The sequence below is a fragment of the Hemitrygon akajei genome, chromosome 3 (genome assembly GCF_048418815.1).
Source record: "Hemitrygon akajei chromosome 3, sHemAka1.3, whole genome shotgun sequence".
NCBI lineage: Eukaryota > Metazoa > Chordata > Chondrichthyes > Myliobatiformes > Dasyatidae > Hemitrygon > Hemitrygon akajei.
The window spans coordinates 45,644,768-45,665,155 of record NC_133126.1 but is presented as its reverse complement, the minus strand read 5'-3'; the positions used below and the strand labels follow the sequence as shown (position 1 = coordinate 45,665,155).

The 20,388-nt window shown below is 41.1% G+C and overlaps 1 protein-coding gene across 3 annotated transcripts in view; it reads right to left on the bottom strand.

Annotated features, from left to right (window-relative positions):
* Window positions 1–20,388, bottom strand: part of aspg (asparaginase homolog (S. cerevisiae)) — a 68,776-nt gene that overhangs the window by 12,215 nt on the left and 36,173 nt on the right. For all 3 annotated transcript variants that reach the window (XM_073039771.1, XM_073039770.1, XM_073039772.1), the window contains exons 10-14: window positions 19,445–19,558; window positions 15,728–15,847; window positions 14,174–14,269; window positions 9,316–9,479; window positions 3,968–4,054 (exon numbers count right to left, since the gene is read on the bottom strand). In XM_073039771.1, coding sequence (XP_072895872.1) covers window positions 3,968–4,054; window positions 9,316–9,479; window positions 14,174–14,269; window positions 15,728–15,847; window positions 19,445–19,558 — 581 coding nt within the window. The remainder of the gene's footprint in view (window positions 1–3,967; window positions 4,055–9,315; window positions 9,480–14,173; window positions 14,270–15,727; window positions 15,848–19,444; window positions 19,559–20,388) is intronic.

The following is a 20,388-nucleotide window of genomic DNA, read 5'->3' as shown; positions in this document are numbered from 1 at the left end:
TTGCTCTGCACTCAACCACAGGACACTACAGAGAGTTGTGGAAACCAGCCTCCCCCCCTCCATGGACTGTCCAACCTTCACTCCCTCGGTAAAGCAGCCAGCATCAAAGAAACTATCCACCCCAGACATTCTCTCTCGTCCCTTCTTCTATCAGACCCAAGATACAAAATCCAGGAAGCATGTACCAGTCAGGCTTGAGGGCAGTTTACACCCACTGTTATGAGACTACTGAATGGTTTCCTAGTGAGGTAAGATGGACTCATGACATCAACTCTTCAAGTTATGATCTTGCACTTGGTTTATCTGCGCTGTACTCTCTATGCACCTTTACACTTTATTCTCTATTCTGTTACTGTCTTACCTTCTACTTCAATGTACTATATAAAGAATTGATCTGTATGAACACTATGCAGAATAAGCTTTTCACTGTTTCTCAGACCATGTAACAATAATGAACTAAATCCAAAAATGGTCAGGCCTATTTTTGACATAAGCAAATGAAGTTAAACGTTTCTATCACACCTATACTCAATCATTACTAATTAGCATTGCAATGTGATTTAATTTTGAACCCAAAAGACTCGCAAAGTTACTTAAAGGCAAATTCATTGCTTAGAAGGAACTGGAAAGAAAATTCTCTTACGGATTTGAAGTGACAACTCAAAGATGCATAACCTGCGACTGCACCAGTTTCATCCAGGTTCTCAATTCCACCCACATTCCAAAAAAGCACGCTGATTGTTGGGCTAATTGGCAACTACGTTAGCTGTGCTGTAGAAGGCTGCTGATGGATCGGGGAAAGGGGTGGTTGTTTAGTGTTCATATGTGAGACAGTAAGCTGCGGGCAAATAAGTAGGCAAATGGGTTTGTTGTGGTTGCTCACAGAAACAGCACAAACTGGATTGCCCAAATGGCCCAGTTCCTTGTTTTATGAAATCTGAGAAATATGAAATTAAATTGCCTTCTCAAACCAAAGTAACAAATCAAGCTCCACCAACAGTGCAGAAGGTTAAGCAGTGAATAACTGAATTGTTCTATTTATACAGCAGTCCCCACCCTGAAACATTCTTTTTATTTTTCTTGTAGTCAATCACAGAGTGGGTGGTTGTCAAACATGGGCCAGCAGTAGGTCACAGCATTCTTGAGAGGGAACAGTCGTTCCAACAGAATCTGCAGCAATCTTTCTGCTGTGGCAACTGGCAAGCCCACTCATCATCTGGCACAAACTGCAGGATAACTGCACTCTTTTCTCTCATTCGCACTTGATCACCAGGCTTGGATTTGTATATTTCAGATACTGCACATCTTCGTAGCTTCCCTTTCAGAGGCCCTCTAGGTGGCACCTAGCAGATTTCAGACATCTAACTGCTGGTTAAGGTGGTTGTCTGAAATCTGTCGAGTGCCACCTAGAGGGCCTTTGAAAGGGCAGCTGCAAATGCCCCAATATTCAGGTGGGCAACAAACAGCTAACACAGGGGTCGGCAACCTTTTTGCCTCTGTAGGCCGGATCACGTAATAATGAGTGGACGGTGAGCCAGGTAAACGCCATTTAAAAAAAACTTGAAATATGGGAATTATCCACTTAAATACATCTAGTTATGTTTTGCCTCAAATTAATGAATAATGCATGCTAGAAAATCATTTGTGCTTCAGTTTGCCTACCCCTGAGCTAACATTTACAACTCTATCCATCTATATTCCACCAGTGACCGAAGGGCAAGCTAGCTTTTCTTTGATGACAGAAAATGAAACTAAGTATTCAACTTGCTGTTTGAGTTAACAACGTAATCAGCAAACTTTATTTATATGCATACTCTTAGTGAAGTGAAAGTCTGTATTGTACGTCCCTGCCAAGGTCAAGGCCAAAATCAAATCGCTGAAGAATTGAACTGGTCAAGGTGCTGCTTAACCTTCTGCACTGTTGGTGGGGCTTGATTCGTTACTTTGCTTTGAGAAGGCAATTTAATTTCCTATTTCTCGTATTTCATAAAACAAGGAACTGAGCCATTTGGGCAATCCAGTTTGTGCTGTTCTGATTCAAGAGCAACTATTAATGCAATTCCAAGCAAACATTTAAAAAGTACATTGCTTATCAATAATACCTGACCCTGAACCGGACAGGTACTTAAATTACTGAATCACCAGGAATTTAGCTTTCTAGTTCTGGTCCAGTGTTGGAGAAAATGAATCCTCACCTGACAGTTATGACTAAAATGTTTTACAGATGAACTGAAGCTCATCCACTGATACCTCTGTAATAAACAAATTCGGTTCTCTAAATCACAAAATGTTAAATAAAAATAGGAAATGCTGAAAACACTCAGTGGTCAGACAGCATCTGTAGAAACAGTAACAGAGACAACATTTCAAACAAAACTCCCTCACATGAACTGAGAAAGTTTACTTTCAACTTGCAGGGGACCTGGGGAGGGGGGGGGAGCGGCAAAATAATTGGACAAAGGACGTCTCTGAAAAGGTGAGGTCTGCATTGCCAATTAGACTATGTTAACGGGTGAAGACTAATTGAGTCAATAACACATCAGACAGACAGAAATCAAGCTGTAGAATTTGATTTTGCACCGAGAAGACTGCAGCGAGCCCAAACATAAAGAGGAGGTGCTGTGCCTCAAGCTTACTGGGGGGGGGGGGGGTCATTATATCAAAGACTAACAATATAAAGATTAGCTTTTTCACGTGTATACTGAAACGTACAATGAAATTAACACAGTGGAGGATATGACATGTGGGGGTACTGTTACGAATGTGCCACAACTCTGAGGGGCCGAAGGGTACAAAGTAGCCCCCTCCTTTTTGAGAATCGCAAGATCGCTATTAATTCGAGTCTGGGACCCAGGAAATGAGAGAGAATCCTCAAGGTTTGGAATGTGTCCTGGCCTCAGCGAAACCAAAACCCCTGATAACGGCCATTGTCTCTTGGAGACGGAATTGTGTATTGAGTACTGTACTATTCATTGAAGCCCTCAGGGAATGACAGAGTGGGCTGGTTGAGGGATTGCATCATCCCAACCTGATTGACATCTGAGACCCCGTGAGTAAGGATAAAAGAGGGTCAGGGGAACAACCCCTCTAGACGCACCAGGAGAAACGCTGGAAAGCCAGTGACAGCGTTTTATAGAGAACGCCGGTGAGGGCTCGTGTGCGTCCTCCCTTGCCGGGGTAGCGGGCTCATCACAGAAGAACGGCTTAGCTAAAGGAGAAGCCACAAGTGAACGGCCACACCAACGAGACTCTGACGGATCGAAATCATAAAAAGGAAAGCCGGCAAGTTTCTCCAAATCTCTCTCTCTCTCCAACCAAAGGCTGCAGCCTGCATGAACTGAGTGACTTTTATATTTCCATCGGACAATACATTATCCCCAAGACAACGATAGAGCTTATTTCTTATTGATTATTATTATACCCGCACTTTTAGATTTAGTATTGACGACGTATATTATCTGTATATTTGCATTGACATTACTTTTGTGTATTTTTACTAATAAATACTGTTCAAAATAGTATCATCAGACTTCAACGGACCTCTCGATCTTTGCTGGTAAGTGACCCAGTTACGGGGTTCGTAACAGTACCCACAAGTATCACCATGCTTCTGAAGCCAATATAACATGCCCACAACTTGGGAACCACAAATGGTACTCCTTTGCAATGACAGGAGAAACCGGAATACCCGGAGGAAGCCCACACGGTCATGGGGGGCATTATGCAAACTTCTTTCAGGCAGCAGAGAAATCGAACTGAAGGTTGCTGGCGCTACAACAGCATTGTGAGCCACTAAACTACTATCGTTCTACAGGAGACAGGCAAGATAGGTCAGAGTGGGTGAGAATAGGATGCGGTCAGTGAGCTTCAGTCATTCCTTCTAACTGCTTTACAAGTGGTCACCCAATCTGAATAGAAAATTCTGGAAATAGTCAACAAGTCAGGCAAAATTCCAGATCACACTTACCTGCACAAATCAGTTCCCACGTCTATAACCTCCATTTTTGAGAAATGGGCTCCAGTCTGCCGCAGTAACTTGATGATGTCATGGTGTCTGTAGAAGACAGGCAAAACATTTAACACAACAGAACTAATCCTTCACAAAAAGTGTTCTCAGTCCTGTGAGACCTGCTATAGCACAATTTCACACATTTCTGTTGTGAAAGGGAAGTTAATTGGAGAGTTTTATAATGTATACTCTGTTGCATGCATTTTTACGGGCTGAAAACATGGACTTGTAATGCTAGCAATGGAGAAGCTTGGCCCAACCCATGTACAAGTTAGGCCTAAACTAAATTAGACAGGGGACTTACTTGTTTTGAATTTCGTTTGCTACTGAAATACTGAACTAAAAATTTTTTTCTGATCAGAGCTCACTACTGTTTGCCCTAGTGTGCATATGCCATCTCCTACTGGTCATGGAGCTGCATAACTAGCAATCCTTAAGGACATCACTAGAGGGTGCTAAATACCTAAGAATCTAGGATTCACTTTCTTATTCTGTAAGGAACAGAAACTCCTGCATACAGGAAATAACTACTAGCTGCTAATGACCAAAGTCACCCACCCCCCCCCCCACCCCAATATTTTTGGTATTCAATTGAAAATGTCAGGGTAGCTAACCACCAGGCATATTGTTCATGATTATTAGATCAGAAAAAATACTTCTGCACAAGAGATTCCACCTCATGTCATTACATGAAAGCATGGCTGATCTGAGCCATTCCCAACAGGGAATTTCCTGGAATAAGTAGTTCTCAGTTCCTGCTCTTACCATAAAGACACAAGCTATAGCGCTGACAATAGATCAGAAAAACTATTTTTCAAAATAATCATAATAGGGCAAGGCTATGTATATACACCAGTTAGATAGACAGAAAACAAAGCACAGGAAGAGCCCTTTGACGTGAATCCCATCTCCCTGCACATGGTCTACATCCTTCCAATCCACAGCTTGGTCATGCCTCAAAATGCCAAAGTGTTACTGCAGTGTCTGCTTCCACCTCTTCCAAGCACCTACCTGTAAGAAAGAAACTTGCCTTGTAAATCGCTTAAACTCCTCTCACCTTAAACCTATGCCTTCCGATATTTGACATTCCCACCCTGGGATAAAGACTGACCATATACCCTATCTGTCTGTGCCTTTCATCATTTTATATACTTACAATTGCATCGCGACTTTGGTTTCATACTCAGCAGCCCAACCGATGAAGACACACTATCCGCTTGTTTGAGAGCTTCAACTTTGCATCCTCAAGACCCTTCTGTACATCAATGCATTGAACAGCCATGCCATTAAATGTATACTTTCTGCTTATACTTGACTTCCAAAAGCAGAACATCTCACACTTGTCCCAATTGAACACTATGCCAACACTTCCAACTGATCGATATCCTGCTAAGTCCTTTTCTATTTTGTTTTCTTTGAACGGCTTCCATGGTTGTCTTTGTTTTGTGGCTGACTGGAGTTGTATACTGTGCACAGACTTTAATAATAAGATTTAAAACCTTCTTCCTCACTACCCACAACTCTGCCAATTTCTACATTTGCAATTTTATTAGTCTGCCCACTTAGATTTTTGTCCAAATCATTTAAATATATCAACAAAGAGATCTCAGGGCTAATCCTTGGGAAATATCACTGGTGACAGACCTCCAGTCAGAGTAATGACCCTCTACCACGTTCTATGGACTCTACCTGTATGGCTCTTTATTGAGAGAAAACAAACCACTGAGACAAAAAAAGTGATCTTAACATTGGGAAATCCTTCCTGCAAGGAACCGTAGACACTGTATTGCATGCAAAATCGCAAAAAACACAGAAATAAAAAGGTAAATGTCAACATTTTAAACCTGCAGGTATTCATCACACCAGTTGCATCTTCACCACAATTCTCCATGTCATTGTACTGAGGAATCCACAGCACAGGATCTCCCAAATGACAGTAACACAGGATATTATGAATATGATACATGATATGATAATCATCAAAAAGTTTATACTGACCCATGTCAAATTAAAGAATATGATCTGTCTTTTGCAATCATGCCCATGCAAGTGCAAGGGAAAGAACAGAATAATTTCCTTGGAGTGATTCAGTTCTCACACTGAAAGGAAATCGCATAGTATTTTCTATGTGTTGAATTATTTGAAATTAAAATATCTAGGAGATAAGGCTACAGTTGTTCATCCTTCTATCAATGAGCACACATTTGTTCCTCTCAGAAACTCAGAATGTACTTGGAGCACTTTAAAACCTATAAACTCTACTTTTGGAAGCCTTATAGTGATATTTTTTAAAAACATCACACGAGTGTAATCTGATCAAACTCAATGTTTAGGCCCGACAATTAAGGACCTCCAGCACCCAGGGCATGCTCTTTTCTCACTGTTACCAGTATAGTTATCTGTAGGAGATACAGAAGCCTGAAGGCACACACTCAGCGATTCAGGAACAGCTTCTTCCCCTCTGCCATCTGATTCCTAAATGGACTTTGAAGCTTTAGACACTACCTCACTCTTTTTTATTTAAAAAAACAAAAGCATACAGTATTTCTGTTTTTGCACTTTTTAAAATCTATTCAATAGATGCAATTGATTTACTTGTTTATTTATTATTATGTTTTATTTTATTTATTATTTTTCCTCTCTCTGCTAGATTATGTATTGCTTTGAACTGCTGCTGCAAGTTAACAAATTTCACGTCACATGCTGGTGACAATAAACCTGATTCTGAATTGGAATGACCAGAATTATAACTGTTTAATAAATACAGATTGTCCTGCACAATGGTGTTTTGTGTTCTTTTCTGCTATTGACTTTGCACCACATCACTGGCTCTGCAGTATACATCATGCCTGAAGGCTGAAGATCAAGTTCCTGCCTGAGTGCCTGTGTCTGACTGATGGAAAAAGAGCCAATATGGAATGGAATTAAAAGAACAAGGGAAATATTTTCTATTTCTCCCCTTTACTCTCTCTCTCTGCCTCTGAGAATACCTGATCACATTTTCCATGGAGGGAAAATTGCACCTGATGGGGCAAATGAATAATAGAAACATAGTAAAAGAAAACCTACAGCACAATACAGGCCCTTTGGGCCACAATGCTGTGCCGAATATGTATTTACTTCAGAAATTACCTAGGGTTACCCACAACCCTCCATGTACCTATCCAGGATTCTCTTAAAAGGCCCTATTGTATCCACCTCCACCACCGCTGCCGGCAGCCCATTCCACGCACTCACCAATCTGCGTAAAAAAACTCACCCGACATCTCCTCTGTACCTACTTCCAAGCACCTTAAAACTGTGCCCTTTCCTGTTTCTAACTTCCACGCAGAGACTCATTAGACAATCCCTCCATGTCATCCTCCTTTTCTGCAGCCGTTACACTATCTCTGACCAACAGTGCTACACCCCCACCTCTTTAGCCTCCCTCCCTATCCTAAATCTAAAGCCTGGCACTCAAAGTAACCATTCCTGCCCCTGAGCCATCCAAGTCTCTGTAGTGGCTACAACGTCATAGCTTCAGGTACTGATCCACACTCTAAGCTCATCTGCTTTAGTCTTGTATTAAAATAGACACATCTCAAACCATCGGTCTGAGCGCAGTCCTTCTCTATCACCTGCCTATCCTCTCTCTCACATCGTCTCCAAGCTCCCTCCATTTGTGAGCCAACCACCCCTTCCCCAGTCTCTTCAGTTCGATTCCCACCCCTCAGCAATTCTAGTTTAAAACTCTCCCCAATAGCCTTAGCAAACCTCCCCACCAGGATATTGGTCCCCCTGGGATTCAAGTGCAACCCGTCCTTTTTGTACAGGTCACAATGATCCAGAAATCTGAATCCCTGCCCCCTGCTCCAATCCCTCAACCATGCATTTATCCTCCACCTCACTCTATTCCTATACTCACTGTCGTATGGCGCAGGCAGTATCCCGAGATTACTACCTTTGAGGTCCTGTTTCTCAACTTCTTTCCTAACTCCCTGTAGTCTGTTGTTAGGACCTCTTTTTCCTACCTATATCATTGGTACCAATACGTACCACGATCTCTGGCTGTTCACCTTCCCACATCAGGATATCATGGACGTGATTAGAAACATTCCGGACCTGGCACCAGGGAGGCAAACTACCATCCGTGTTTCTTTCCTGCATCCACAGAATCACCTGCCTGACCCCCTAAATATAGAGTCCCCTATTACTGCTGCCTTCTCTTTCTCTACCTTCCTGAGCCACAGGGCCAGACTCTGTGCCAGAGGTGCAGCCACTGTTGCTTCCCTCAGGTAGGCTGTCTCCCCCAGCAGTACTCAAACAGGAGCACTTATTGTTAAGGGGGACAGCCACATGGGTACTCTCTGGTATCTGACTCTTGCCCTTCCCTCTCCTGACTGTTACCCACTCATCTGTCTCCCCAGACCCCGGTGTGACTACCTGCCTATAGCTCCTCTCTATCACCTCCTCACTTTCCCTGACCAGACGAAGGTCATTGTGCTGCAGCTCCAGTTCCCTAACGCGGTCCCTAAGGAGCTGCAGCTCAACACACCTGGCGCAGATGTGGCCGTCGGGGAGGCTGGGAGTCTCCCAGACTTCCCACATCTGACACCGAGCACAGAACAACGGCCTCACAGACATATTTCCTGTTTCTATTCCTCACAGGTAACTTACCATTTGATCTTGCACGTCATTATCTACTTGCTAAACACTTTCATTCTAGCTGTTACACTTTATTCTGCATTCTATTGTTTTACTGCCTTCGTCGATCTGTATGAACAATACGCAAGACGAGCTTGTACTTCAGTACGTGACAAGAATAAACCAATTCCAAGTTAATTAAATGTCCATCATTCAAAAAGGAAACAATGAGATAATGGAGAAACCTCCTCATTCTTCAAAGAAATGCTTCTTATAAAGAGCCTTTTCATACCTCAATGTTCCAAAGCACCTCAGTGCCAAGATACTACTTGGATGCAGCTTGTGATGTAGGGAAACAGCAGGAACCAAAGTTTCACAAACAGGAATGCGAAATGGCCAAACGAAACTGTTTGAGTGATCAGCATTTGCTGGGGCACCAGAATTGCCATGTGCTGAGTAATGCAGTGCTATCTTTAGGACTGATTCAACTGAAGAGTATCGACATTTAAGATTTATCCAAAAGACAATTCCCCCCCCAGGTGCAGCCGTCTTTCCTGACTGCATCTCTAAGCTTCTGTGTCCAATTTCTCAGAAACGGCAAAAGGGATTCCTGCCCATGGTCTTTGAAAGCAAGAGTTGAGGACTTCAAGGTTCAAAAGGTTAATGAATGAAGCCCTATGTACCTGAATTTCACTGCATTCTTTAATGGTGTATTGCCATAACGATCTTGAGCATAAACTGTGGCTCCATGTTCCAAGAGATACTGTACAACTTGTAGATGGCCCTCACAAGCTGCCACGTGCAGTGGAGTGCGCCCATCATAATCTGCACTGGACAATTTCCCACCCTGTTTAAAAAGAAACAGATGCTGCAAATTTCCTAGCTTAAGATATTCATTGATACTTCAGTTTAAAATGTTATTTATGACTAGATGGCAAAATGTTATTCCCATCAAGTGGATAACCAATTCCACGACAATACAAAACTGCTCAATATCCCCATATTGAAATGGAAAATTTGGGCAAAGCTGGCACAGCCCTTTCCATCCTAGTTCTTTTAATCTTTGGTTTCTGATTTTCAACATCCAGTTGCGGCTAATCAGCAGGCAAGAGCAGAGATTGAGCTGAACCAAATGATGAACAGACTGTACACTCAAGGTATAAAGTTCCACAACGTGTAACCCCGCCTGCCTTTGGAGAGAGGTGGCAAGTAACAGAAAGTAGATCAAAAGATCTTCAGCACAAAGTTAAAATAACAAGCAAGCCTTCTTTCAGTTAAAGCCATCTGCTGCTGGAATGTAAAACAAATATGGCAGAGGGAAGTTCCAAAATGAATAGTCTAAATTTAACAATTTATGTTCTGCAGATAAATGTGAATGATGTAATAATTGAGCTGTAAATTATCCATGAAGGAAGAGCTGCAGTTTCCTCAAGGCTTAGTTCAGTCGCTGTTCATTGAATATTGAAGCAATCAGCTACGAAGTAAACCCTCTGCCAATTCTATTATTCTCACCATAAAGTGTTCAACATAAGGTCATAATCAGCCTTTAATAGGAAACTTCCTGCCCCACATGCTTCCATTGTAAAGTCTGGCAATTCTTTTGACATGCTAATGCACCAGGATACAGTTCAAGCAGCATTCAACCTTACCACCAACTCTACCCATGATTCTAGAGAGTGAACACTAGTGTGGTGCTCCATGTCTGATGGCGTATTAGAGATTATACAATTCCTTTAAGCACAAATAAGGCCCAACTATTAACTTCTCAATCAAAACAGAAGAGAATCTACAGATGCTAGAAATCCAGAGTAAAACAGAAAATGCTGGAGGAACTCTATTCTGCTGTAATTCCTAAATTTTTGGGATACTGTCCGTCCCCCCCACCCCCGGCTCCCAAATCACTTCCCCAGTGCCCCCCTCTCCCTTTCAGACCATTACATAAAAATTATAAAGAAATTTTGATTTATGATGTACAGGGAAAGAAAATAGGAACTGCAAATTCAAAACAATGACAAATAATTGCAAAAGTTAATCAAATCTATTTAAAGATACAAATACATTTCATCAGTAGTCCAACTATTCACTACTTCGTTGTTTTCCTTCATTGTTTTTTCACCTTTCAATGAGATGGATGGGTTTGATGCAGTGATATCAGCTCGGCATCAGGTTGAATGTCACTCAGAGTCTCAGATCCAATTTACCGTCTGTTTTGTTGCTTTGAAAGGTGAGTGACTGCACCAAAACAGTGCTCTACTGAATATGATGTTGAAAAAGCAATAAAGTACATCTTGACTTTTCTAAACAGTGCAGGGTAGTGTTGAGATTTCTTTCTGCGATAAAAAAACTTCATATGACTTTTTTTAAAAAACTCAGTTTCAGCTTAAAATACTTTTGTAGCAAGATCAGTTCTTCCTCCATCCTTCTTGTTAATTCCTCATCACAAGGGTCCAGGAATGGATTTATTACCCAATCTGGTCGGGAGGAGATCCTGAAATCTCTGACAGGTCTTTATGCAGCTCATCCAGGTAGGGTAGCATAGTAGTAGATCATCTCGTATTCTTTCTCTTCCAATTTAGAGGCTTGGAAATTGGAAAAGGTCATGATGGCCAATACTGCACTTAAACAAATAGGGTTAACTTGGACAGAAATGTGGAGACGATTGATTTGACTTTGATAAGATTTACATAATTTTCTTGCAATTGAAGACTGATTTCATTAAACTTTGCAAATAATTCTGACAAATTAGCAATGTCATACTTAATATTCTTGAGTTGATTACTGAATGAAACATTTAAATCTTCAAAGAATTTTATCAGTTTAAAAAAGTGCTGAAGTGTGTTTCCTTTTGAGAGCCATCTGACTTCTGCTGTGACTTCAAACTGTTCTTTATTCTTAATACAAAAATAGTCAAGAATTGAGAGCACCTGACTTGATTTTATTTACCGCAAAATATGTTCGGTACAGCTTTTCACAGTGGCATCCTGATTGCTCAACTTAAAATATCGACTCCCTCTTTGTATCTGTTTCTAGTGCTCTTGCAAGTAACTCTAGAACCACACTTTCATCTTTTATAAAGCAAACAGTCAAGAAGTAAAGATTCATTGCCTGGCAAAGATTACTCATCCAACTGCAGAGCAAATTCTGTTATCCCAAGTATGTTGGCAATTGGTGGTGTAGTGGTATCCACACTGGACTTTGAGGTGAGTAGTCAAGGGTTCGAATCCTGCTGGCTCCTTGCACGATTTCCATCCGTGCTGGGTTGAGCATCCGATATGCCACAGAATGCCAAGAGAAACAACAAGCACGTTGCACAGTCTCTTCCATGTTCTCAGACATTTCACCTATTCATCTCTGAAGAGAGTTGTCACTGAGCAGAATAGCTTTAATTATTTGGTCTGGTGACTTACGCAAAACCATGCACCGAACCTCCCTTACTGTTGGCAGAATCAGTTGTCCAACTGTATGGGGCTTTCCAGATTTGGTAATGAACAATGTACAGCTTTGTTATTATGTTCTGGCATACATGTTTTAAAGTATTTTCTATTTCTGAATGTTTTCTCCAAGTAACTGAAAATAAGCCAAGCTCTTGTTTGCTTTATCAGTGTATTCTCTTGAAATGTCAAGGAGCCCGGACAGTGTCTTTGCCTCATTTGAAAAGAACTTCCACACAACACACACTTTGGCTAGTGTTTGTTGCCGGGCACTAGTAGAAATCCGTATTTCAGATACTCCACACTATACTGTCTACACTTTCAGTTGGTCTGCTTCTGCCAATTTAGGTACGGATTAACGACCATGTTCAATTGCCTATTGTTTAAGTCCAACATCAAGTGCTGTAATCAATAAAGGGGAAGGTTATCACATCATAACAGCTCAGGTAAAAGCCAACTCTCTGCCTGAAGTGGAGCAGCAATATCCCGGTTGGACTATGGGCTAGAGAAATCCAATCAAAGAGGGTAGGAGCCATAGTGGCCAACACTGTACCACAGTAGTGAATATCACAATTTCCTCAGTCCAGATTTTTCATGATATGCCAAATACTGAAGTGCCACATTGTTTTCCCACCACTATAACACACATTAATCAAACCCCAACAGTGGGTTAGCAAAAGATAAGGTGATTATGTAATCTGAGGTACTGAGGATCAAATGATTGTAATAAGAAATTAAGCCTATAATCCCTCAGCTGCCACCATGTGACCAAACACCCTCACCCCTACCCCCTTTTATTTCTATCATCCCCTTAGAACTTCCTTGCCCCCCCTCCCTGCAGTGGGGGGGGGGGTCCACTATTACCTACTTTGGAAACCACTGCTCTAGCATTGTTATACTTCTTTATCTCAATCTGTACACTAAAATTAAGAGTTTATAGCTGGAAAACTAGTTACTTGTAATTTGCCTTTTAAAGATCAGACACATTTTAAAGGTCCATATGTGTATTATCCAAATCTGAAGTGCAGAGCTGTTCCAAATGGAGTTACCAGCTTATTTTTAAAAATAATATATCTAGCATATACTCCCTAAACACGACCTTCCAGGTGATGCCACGAGTCAAAAACCCAAATATCACCATGCCATTTACAATAAACTGAAAAATTGTTTCTTGTAAAGTTAAATACAACTTAAAACCAGATGCTAGTAGTGTGATTTCTGAAATTCCTTTCCAAAGTTAGAGAAAAGTTTAGATTCTAAAAGGACCATTAGGTATATTTCTGATAACATTCTGTTCACTTGTATTTTTCACACGAAATAAACATTTGCCTCTTGAGAGCGAAAAGGGAACGAGTATTCAGCACTGTCTCACTGCTGCCAGAGGAAGGTGCCAGAGTCTTGAATCTTGGTCGAGGTTTAATCGACACAGTTTGTGGATTGGTCTATGCAGTTCATGTTAATGCTTTTCCGGTTACTTACTTTTTAAAATTACTATTTTGTGCAATTTTGATCTGGGCAGACTGGCTCTGTAGCCTGCTGTTATTGAATGACACCACTATATTAAACTGAACCGAACGTTCCTAGACTGCCTCAAGGATGTGGTTTGATGTTTCATATTGAGTGTTTTTTGTTCTTTTTTTTGCCATTTGAGTGATTTGTCCATTTTTTTTGCACACTGCATTTGATCTTTTCTTTCAATGTATCCCATATTTGTTTCGTAGCTGTCTGGGGGAAGATTCCAGCACAATGAGGAAGTGTACTTTTGACACCCGTTGGATTATGTTATCGTGCGATCGAATAAAACTACCCATTAAATCTTCCCATTTATTGAAAGTGTGACAAATAGCATGTCCATGACAACATGTTAAAATCAATTTCAACTGTGATGGCAGTGTAGCAGCCAGGTACCTAGTTTAGGTTCCATTGGTCTGAGTTTTGGTCTCATTGTAAAGGAAGGCTAATAGCCAATCCACAGCACATCAATCAAATAGGAACTCCAAGCAGGAATTGTATTTTCTGTTTTCTCCACTCTGGCTGATCTACCAAATTTTCCAGCATTGTGTTTTGTTTCTAATTCTTAGCAAGTGCAGGCTTCATTTCCTCGCCTTACCATGTCATTTATAGCTTCCAAGGCATTTATATCACCAGTCTTTGCAGCTGCACAAGCCAAAGAAGGGGTTAGGGAATCTCGAATAGCCTCCAATTCCTATTGTTTTAAAAGAAAAAAAAAGTTATTATATTATAAAGAGTAAATATCCTTTCATTTGAAACAATCCTTTAGCACAGTGTTGGCTCTCAATGCCCTCCCACTTCTACCTTCCCAATCCATTTTTGTAAAATTGGAGGAACAATCCCAAGTCTTTAAAAAAAATCCATTCAGAACACAAATGGGTCAGTTTAAAAATTCAGGGTACAATACTCATCTCAACCTAGACGTAGATCAGAGCCTTTTCAAATTTGGAAATCATAAAGACATCAATTTATAGTAGAATACAGAGTTCTGTAGGGACTCCCGAATTTCATTAGAAGAATTCGCTCAGACTGTTAAAGGGTTAAGTTTGCCGTGTATGTCACGTGTTACATCGCATGTTTTGGGGGCAGGGTTTTTTCTTGTATGTGGCGTCACTACTTGTTGGCTTTGGGAATAAAGTGTACTTTAAAAGTAATTACACTTGTGTCGATTTTTGACGACGCTTCTACAGTTAATGATAATTTCTGGGATCAATCATACAAATCATTAAATGATTCATGGCACACATTTTCATCTTTGATAACATAATTGCAGTTCAAAGTGCAAGCCATAATCACTGGAAAACATTCAAATTAATTTATCACATGAATACTCCAGTTCAAATAGGACCATATCACAGCAGGTTGCTGTTCTTATCATTAAGAGGACACTCTGACATTGGCTTTATCTAAACCGCGACTAGGCAATTCAATGCAGGTACTTTATAAAACTTCAGATTTCAGAGTGTGCCTTAACGATTAGGGAGTGTTTTGTCGAGTGTTTAAAACTGGAGATACTCAAAGGAGTGGTGACACCACTGACATCATTCTAGCAGAGGCATGCTCAAACTTGCAGATACGTCAGCAAACGCACAGCAGCATCACTTGTGAAGCCGAGTGAAAAATTTGCTTTGTCCAAAGTGATAACACATTTGAATAGAACTAATCTTCAGAATCCTTTATGATAATAAAGATCTAAAATAGAGCAACAAACATACTCAGTGGATTATGCAGCATCAGCAGAGGCTAACAGTGCACCCACCATGTTGAACCAGACACTGAGGAGGAGAATCAGTGCCCCGAACCTGCTCGCCAGAGGATCGGTTAGGAGAGTCTACAGTCAAGGCCGTGCAAAGTAGGAATTTTGCTCCCTCTCACCACGGTTGCTTGCTGTATCATGGAGCATGCAACTTGAAGCTCTTTGGTCAACAGTGGCAGCAAATATGCTAAATTAAGCATGGTCCTGTCGGGGACGATGCAGAGCAAGATTCTGGATGCAATTGCCACAGATATTGTTTTCAATGGATATATTTTTGACCAATTCAGGTTTTCTTTGAGGGAGACCAAACATGTTAGCAAAAAGAAAATACAATAGCTTAGTGTTTTCAAAAGGAAGTATGAAATCTAATCATGAGCTCTCATTTTCAAAACCTACCGCTTTGCAGCTGATACCAAGAGATTTAGCAATGGCTTGAATAAATTGGCTGTCACAGAGCGAAATCTTTGCCTCACCAAACTTTATATTCATTTCCCCTCTCAGATTTTCAGACAGCATCTGGGATAAAGCAGAACAAATTCCATTAGGTCAAGGATAGAAAGTTCATTAATATAGCAAGGCAAATTGTCAAATTCAGAGCAATCAAATGCCAGTGATCACATCTTTAAAATATCTGAACTTTTTAAATGCCTGAACTTGAAAGATAAAGATATTTATTTTAATATTAGCCTTGTCACATGCTCATTGAAACATGCAATTAAGTTTGCTGATGACACAAAGGTTGGAGGTGTTGTGGTTAGTGTGGAGGGCTGTCAGAGGTTACAGCGGGACATTAATAGGCTGAGAAGTGGCAGATGGAGTTCAACCCAGATAGGTATGAAGTGGTTCATTTTGGTAGGTCAAATATGATGGCAGAATATAGTATTAATGGTAAGACTCTTGGCAGTGTGGAGGATCAGAGGGATCTTGGGGTCCGAGTCCATAGGACGCTCAAAGCAGCTGTATAGGTCGTACAGTGTATTGGCCTTCATCAATCGTGGAATTTAATTTAATTTAGGAGCCGAGAAGTAATGTTTGTTGCAGCTATATAGGACACTGGTCAGACCCCACTTGGAGTACTGTGCTCAGTTCTGGTCACCTCAGTGCAGGAAGAATGTGGAAGCCATAGAAAGGGTGCAGAGGAGATTTGCAAGGATGTTGCCTGGATTGGGGAGCATGCCTTATGAGAATAGGTTGAGTGAACTTGGCCTTTTCTCCTTGGAGCGACAGAGGATGAGAGGTGACCTGATAGAGATGTATAAGATGATGAGAAGCATTGATCATGTGGATAGTCAGAGGCTTCTTCCCAGAGCTGAAATGGTTGCCACAATAGGGCACAGGTTTAAGGTGCTGGGGAGTAGGTACAGAGGAGATGTCAGGGGTAAGTTTTGTTTTACTCAGAGTGGTGAGGGTGTGGAATGGGCTGCCAGCAATGGTGGTGCAGGCGGATACGGTAGGGTCTTTTAAGAGACTTTTGGATAGGTATATGGAGCTTAGACAAATAGAGGGCTATGGGTAATGTTACATATATGAAACCCTGTAAAAGTACCAGCAGCAATTGAACACACCTGAAGTCTGGTTTTGCTGTTAACAAAACACTATTTTATTAGTAACTATGTTCTATAGTAACTTAAACCAGGTAAATTAAGAGTTAACGGTGTTAAGCATATATACGTGTAAATATATAAACCCCCTCCCCAAACTTCAAGCTTAAGTGGTAAGTGACACAGTTTTACGATAGTGTACAAGAAAGTTTTGTTCAGTTCACAGGTTAATTAATGCAAGACATTTGTAATCCAAAGGCAAATGTTGTGAGAAGGCAATTAAGTCGATATTCCACAGATTCCACGACAGCAATACAAAATAACAATAGCAGTAGGTTTTATCTCCGAAGTTGTTCCACTCCACACACTAAGTATCATCGACAGTGATATTCAACAAATATCCTTTCACACAGGCGGTACCACACCCGAATTCATCCATGGGACATCTCAAAGTGGTGGCCACAGGATACGCAAACAGAACCCACGTATGGATTATCACTAACAGTAGCCTATCACAAAGGGGACCATCTTCAATGGAACCACCACCCAGGCAACGGTCGACACACCGGTAGATTCCACATGGGTTCCCCCAATCACAAACAACGTGATAGCCACTTATCCAGTTTCACAACATATGAAATAACTCCAAAAGTGATTTGCCACAGGGGTACCTTTCTTCAATGAACTAACACACCCAGACAACGGGTAAACACACACGTGGCATTCACTAAGGTTTTCCCCTCACCAGGGAACCCACTCCTGTGGATTAACTATGTGACGATCACACTTTTGTAGCTGAATGAAAACAAACTCACCCTAATGGGCTACTTAGAGAGTCCAAACAGTGACGTCTTTGTCACTAGGTTTCTTCTGTTTCAAATCTTCCTCTCCTCTCTGCAAACTTCTAGTTGCAGAAACTTGTGAGAGTCATTTATCAATACTCTGGATCGATCTCAACTCACCCCTTTTGGGCTACTGAAAGTTTAAACCAGTGACCGACTCACCGGTGTCTTCCATTAACTGAATCCATCTTGACTCTGACTGTGTCTCTGTGTCCTTGTACATTCAAAACAAGCCGCAAGAAACCATAAACATTCATTGTCCATCAAATAACTCCACCTCTCTCACCATAGTAACCAAGCAACTCTGCAGTCAGTAGAAATCCAACAGCGTCCAAAAGTCAGTCTCATTCCCTCGGCGTTTTAAAGAGACAGTCCACAGAAAAAAATGAACCCCAGGGGTATATAACAGTAAGCCTAGTAATTTCTAAGGTAGGAACATGTTTGGCACTACCTTGTGGGCCGAAGGGCCTGTATTATGCTGTAGGTTTTCTATGTTTCTATGTAAATGCATTATTTGTAGAGGTCAGTGTTCCTATGCTTCTAGCACCAATGCAGCATGCCCAGTACTCACTAACTCCAACAGTACTGTGTAAAAGAGGCAGACAGACGTTTATTTGCTGCAAAACAAATTTCAAGACACGCAAGTGATGATGAACCAGATTCTAATATGGATGTCTATTGTGGACTGAGTGGGAAGAGGGCAGGGAGAAGGGAAGTATCATTGAGTGGAGGGGGCAGGAAGTAGCACAGAAACGTTCTGTAATTATCAACATACCAAGTGTTTGGAATCAAATGATTTTTCCTGGTGTGTCAGGGTTGACATTGTCTACACCCATTGCCACCCCCTTCCCCAGCACTCCTCTGCCACTTGTCCCACACCCCTCCCTTGGTACTCTACGTTCACCATTCCCAACATCCTTTGCTCCCACCTGGTTTATAAACTCTTCCTCCGCTCCACGTTGGCAAATACGAATACCGTGCAAAAGTCTTGGGCACCCTGGCTATACACATGACTAGGATTTCTGCACAGTACTGTACATCTTTGGAATGTGAGAGGAAACCAGAGCACCCAGAGGAAACCCATGCAGACATGGGGAGAAGATACAAAGAATCCTTACCGACAATGGCAGGAATTGAAGCTCAATTTACAACAGGTGTTGTCTTCTGACCCAACATGTCGTGCCACCTAGCAACCTAATCACATGATAATTTACAAAGATCAACTAAGTTACTAATTGGTATGTCTTTGGACTATGGGAGGAAACCCACATGGTCGCAGGGAGAAAGTGCAAATTCCTTACAAACCGTACTGGAATTGAACTCCGATGACCTGAGCTATAATGGAGTCACGTTAACCGCTGCACTGTGGTGCTCCTCAATCTACATAGGAGTCTTCTCACACAAGTCTCTTAAAGAGACAGTGTATTTATGTGCCAGTACCCCAAGAAGTTGTGTGTGATTAGGTATGGTACGCCAAATTTCTAACTTGTCAAATTGTTCAGAACATCCCAATAAAGACAATAATGACATAGGAATGAAATGGAAATAGTTCAGCCAATGGGACACAGACCACTCTTTCAATGAATCACTAAGACAGTGGCAATCCTTTAGTGAAGATGCAATCATTCTCTCCACTCCCAGTGCAGCTTCAACTTTAGATTGCTGGAATTGTGCAAGAACATTATACTAGGAAGATTGTAAATGCTACACAATTTGTTGCTATACATTACCTTGCGTTTTTCTTCAGTGCTCAGCTCAGTCTTGCCCAGTACATAAGACAATTTTGATAAAGCAGCTTCGGGTGTCATATCACAGCCAGAAATAAGTCCTACATCAGCTAGAGCCTGAAATATAAATGTACTGGAATTAAACATTCTGAACATACATTCAGCTGACATCAGAAATTTAAACAAGATTTGGCATGACACCTAAAACTTTGACAAACTTCTATTGATGTGTAGTTCAGAGTATAGTGACTGGCTACATCACAGCTTGGTATAGAAACATCAATATCAATTCAGTGAAAAATCCTACAAATGTAGTGCATCCCGCCCAGTTCATCGTGGATAAAGCTCTCCGCACCATTGAGTACATCTACATTAAGTGTTGTCACAGGAAAGCAGCACCACCCAGATCACGCTCGCTCCCTCCTTGCTGCTGTCATCAGGAAGGTGGTACCGAAGCCTTACGACTCACCACCAGGTTCAGGAACAGTCATTACCCTTGAACCAAAGGATCATTTGCCCCATCATCCAAATGTTCCCATACCTACAGACTCACTTTCAAGGACTCTTTGTCACATGTTCTTGATATTTATTGCCTACTTTTTTTTTTATTACTACTACTATTTCTCTTTTTGTATTTACAGTTTATCATCTTTTGGACTTAGTGCTGTCTTTAATTGATTCTATTATGGCTACTATTCCATTATGGACTTATTGAGTATGCCTGCAAGAAAATGAATCTCGGAGTTGTATATGGCTACATACTGTATATGTACTTTGATAATAAATTTACCTGGAACATGACTGAATTATTCTGAGAGGATAGTTTGGAATCAAAGCCAAATTTGACTCAATTTATAATATAATTTACTATTATAATAACCAATTCAAAATATTGTACAAGTTCAACTATTTTGGGATCATTTTGAAATTAGTCCTTCATTGCATCT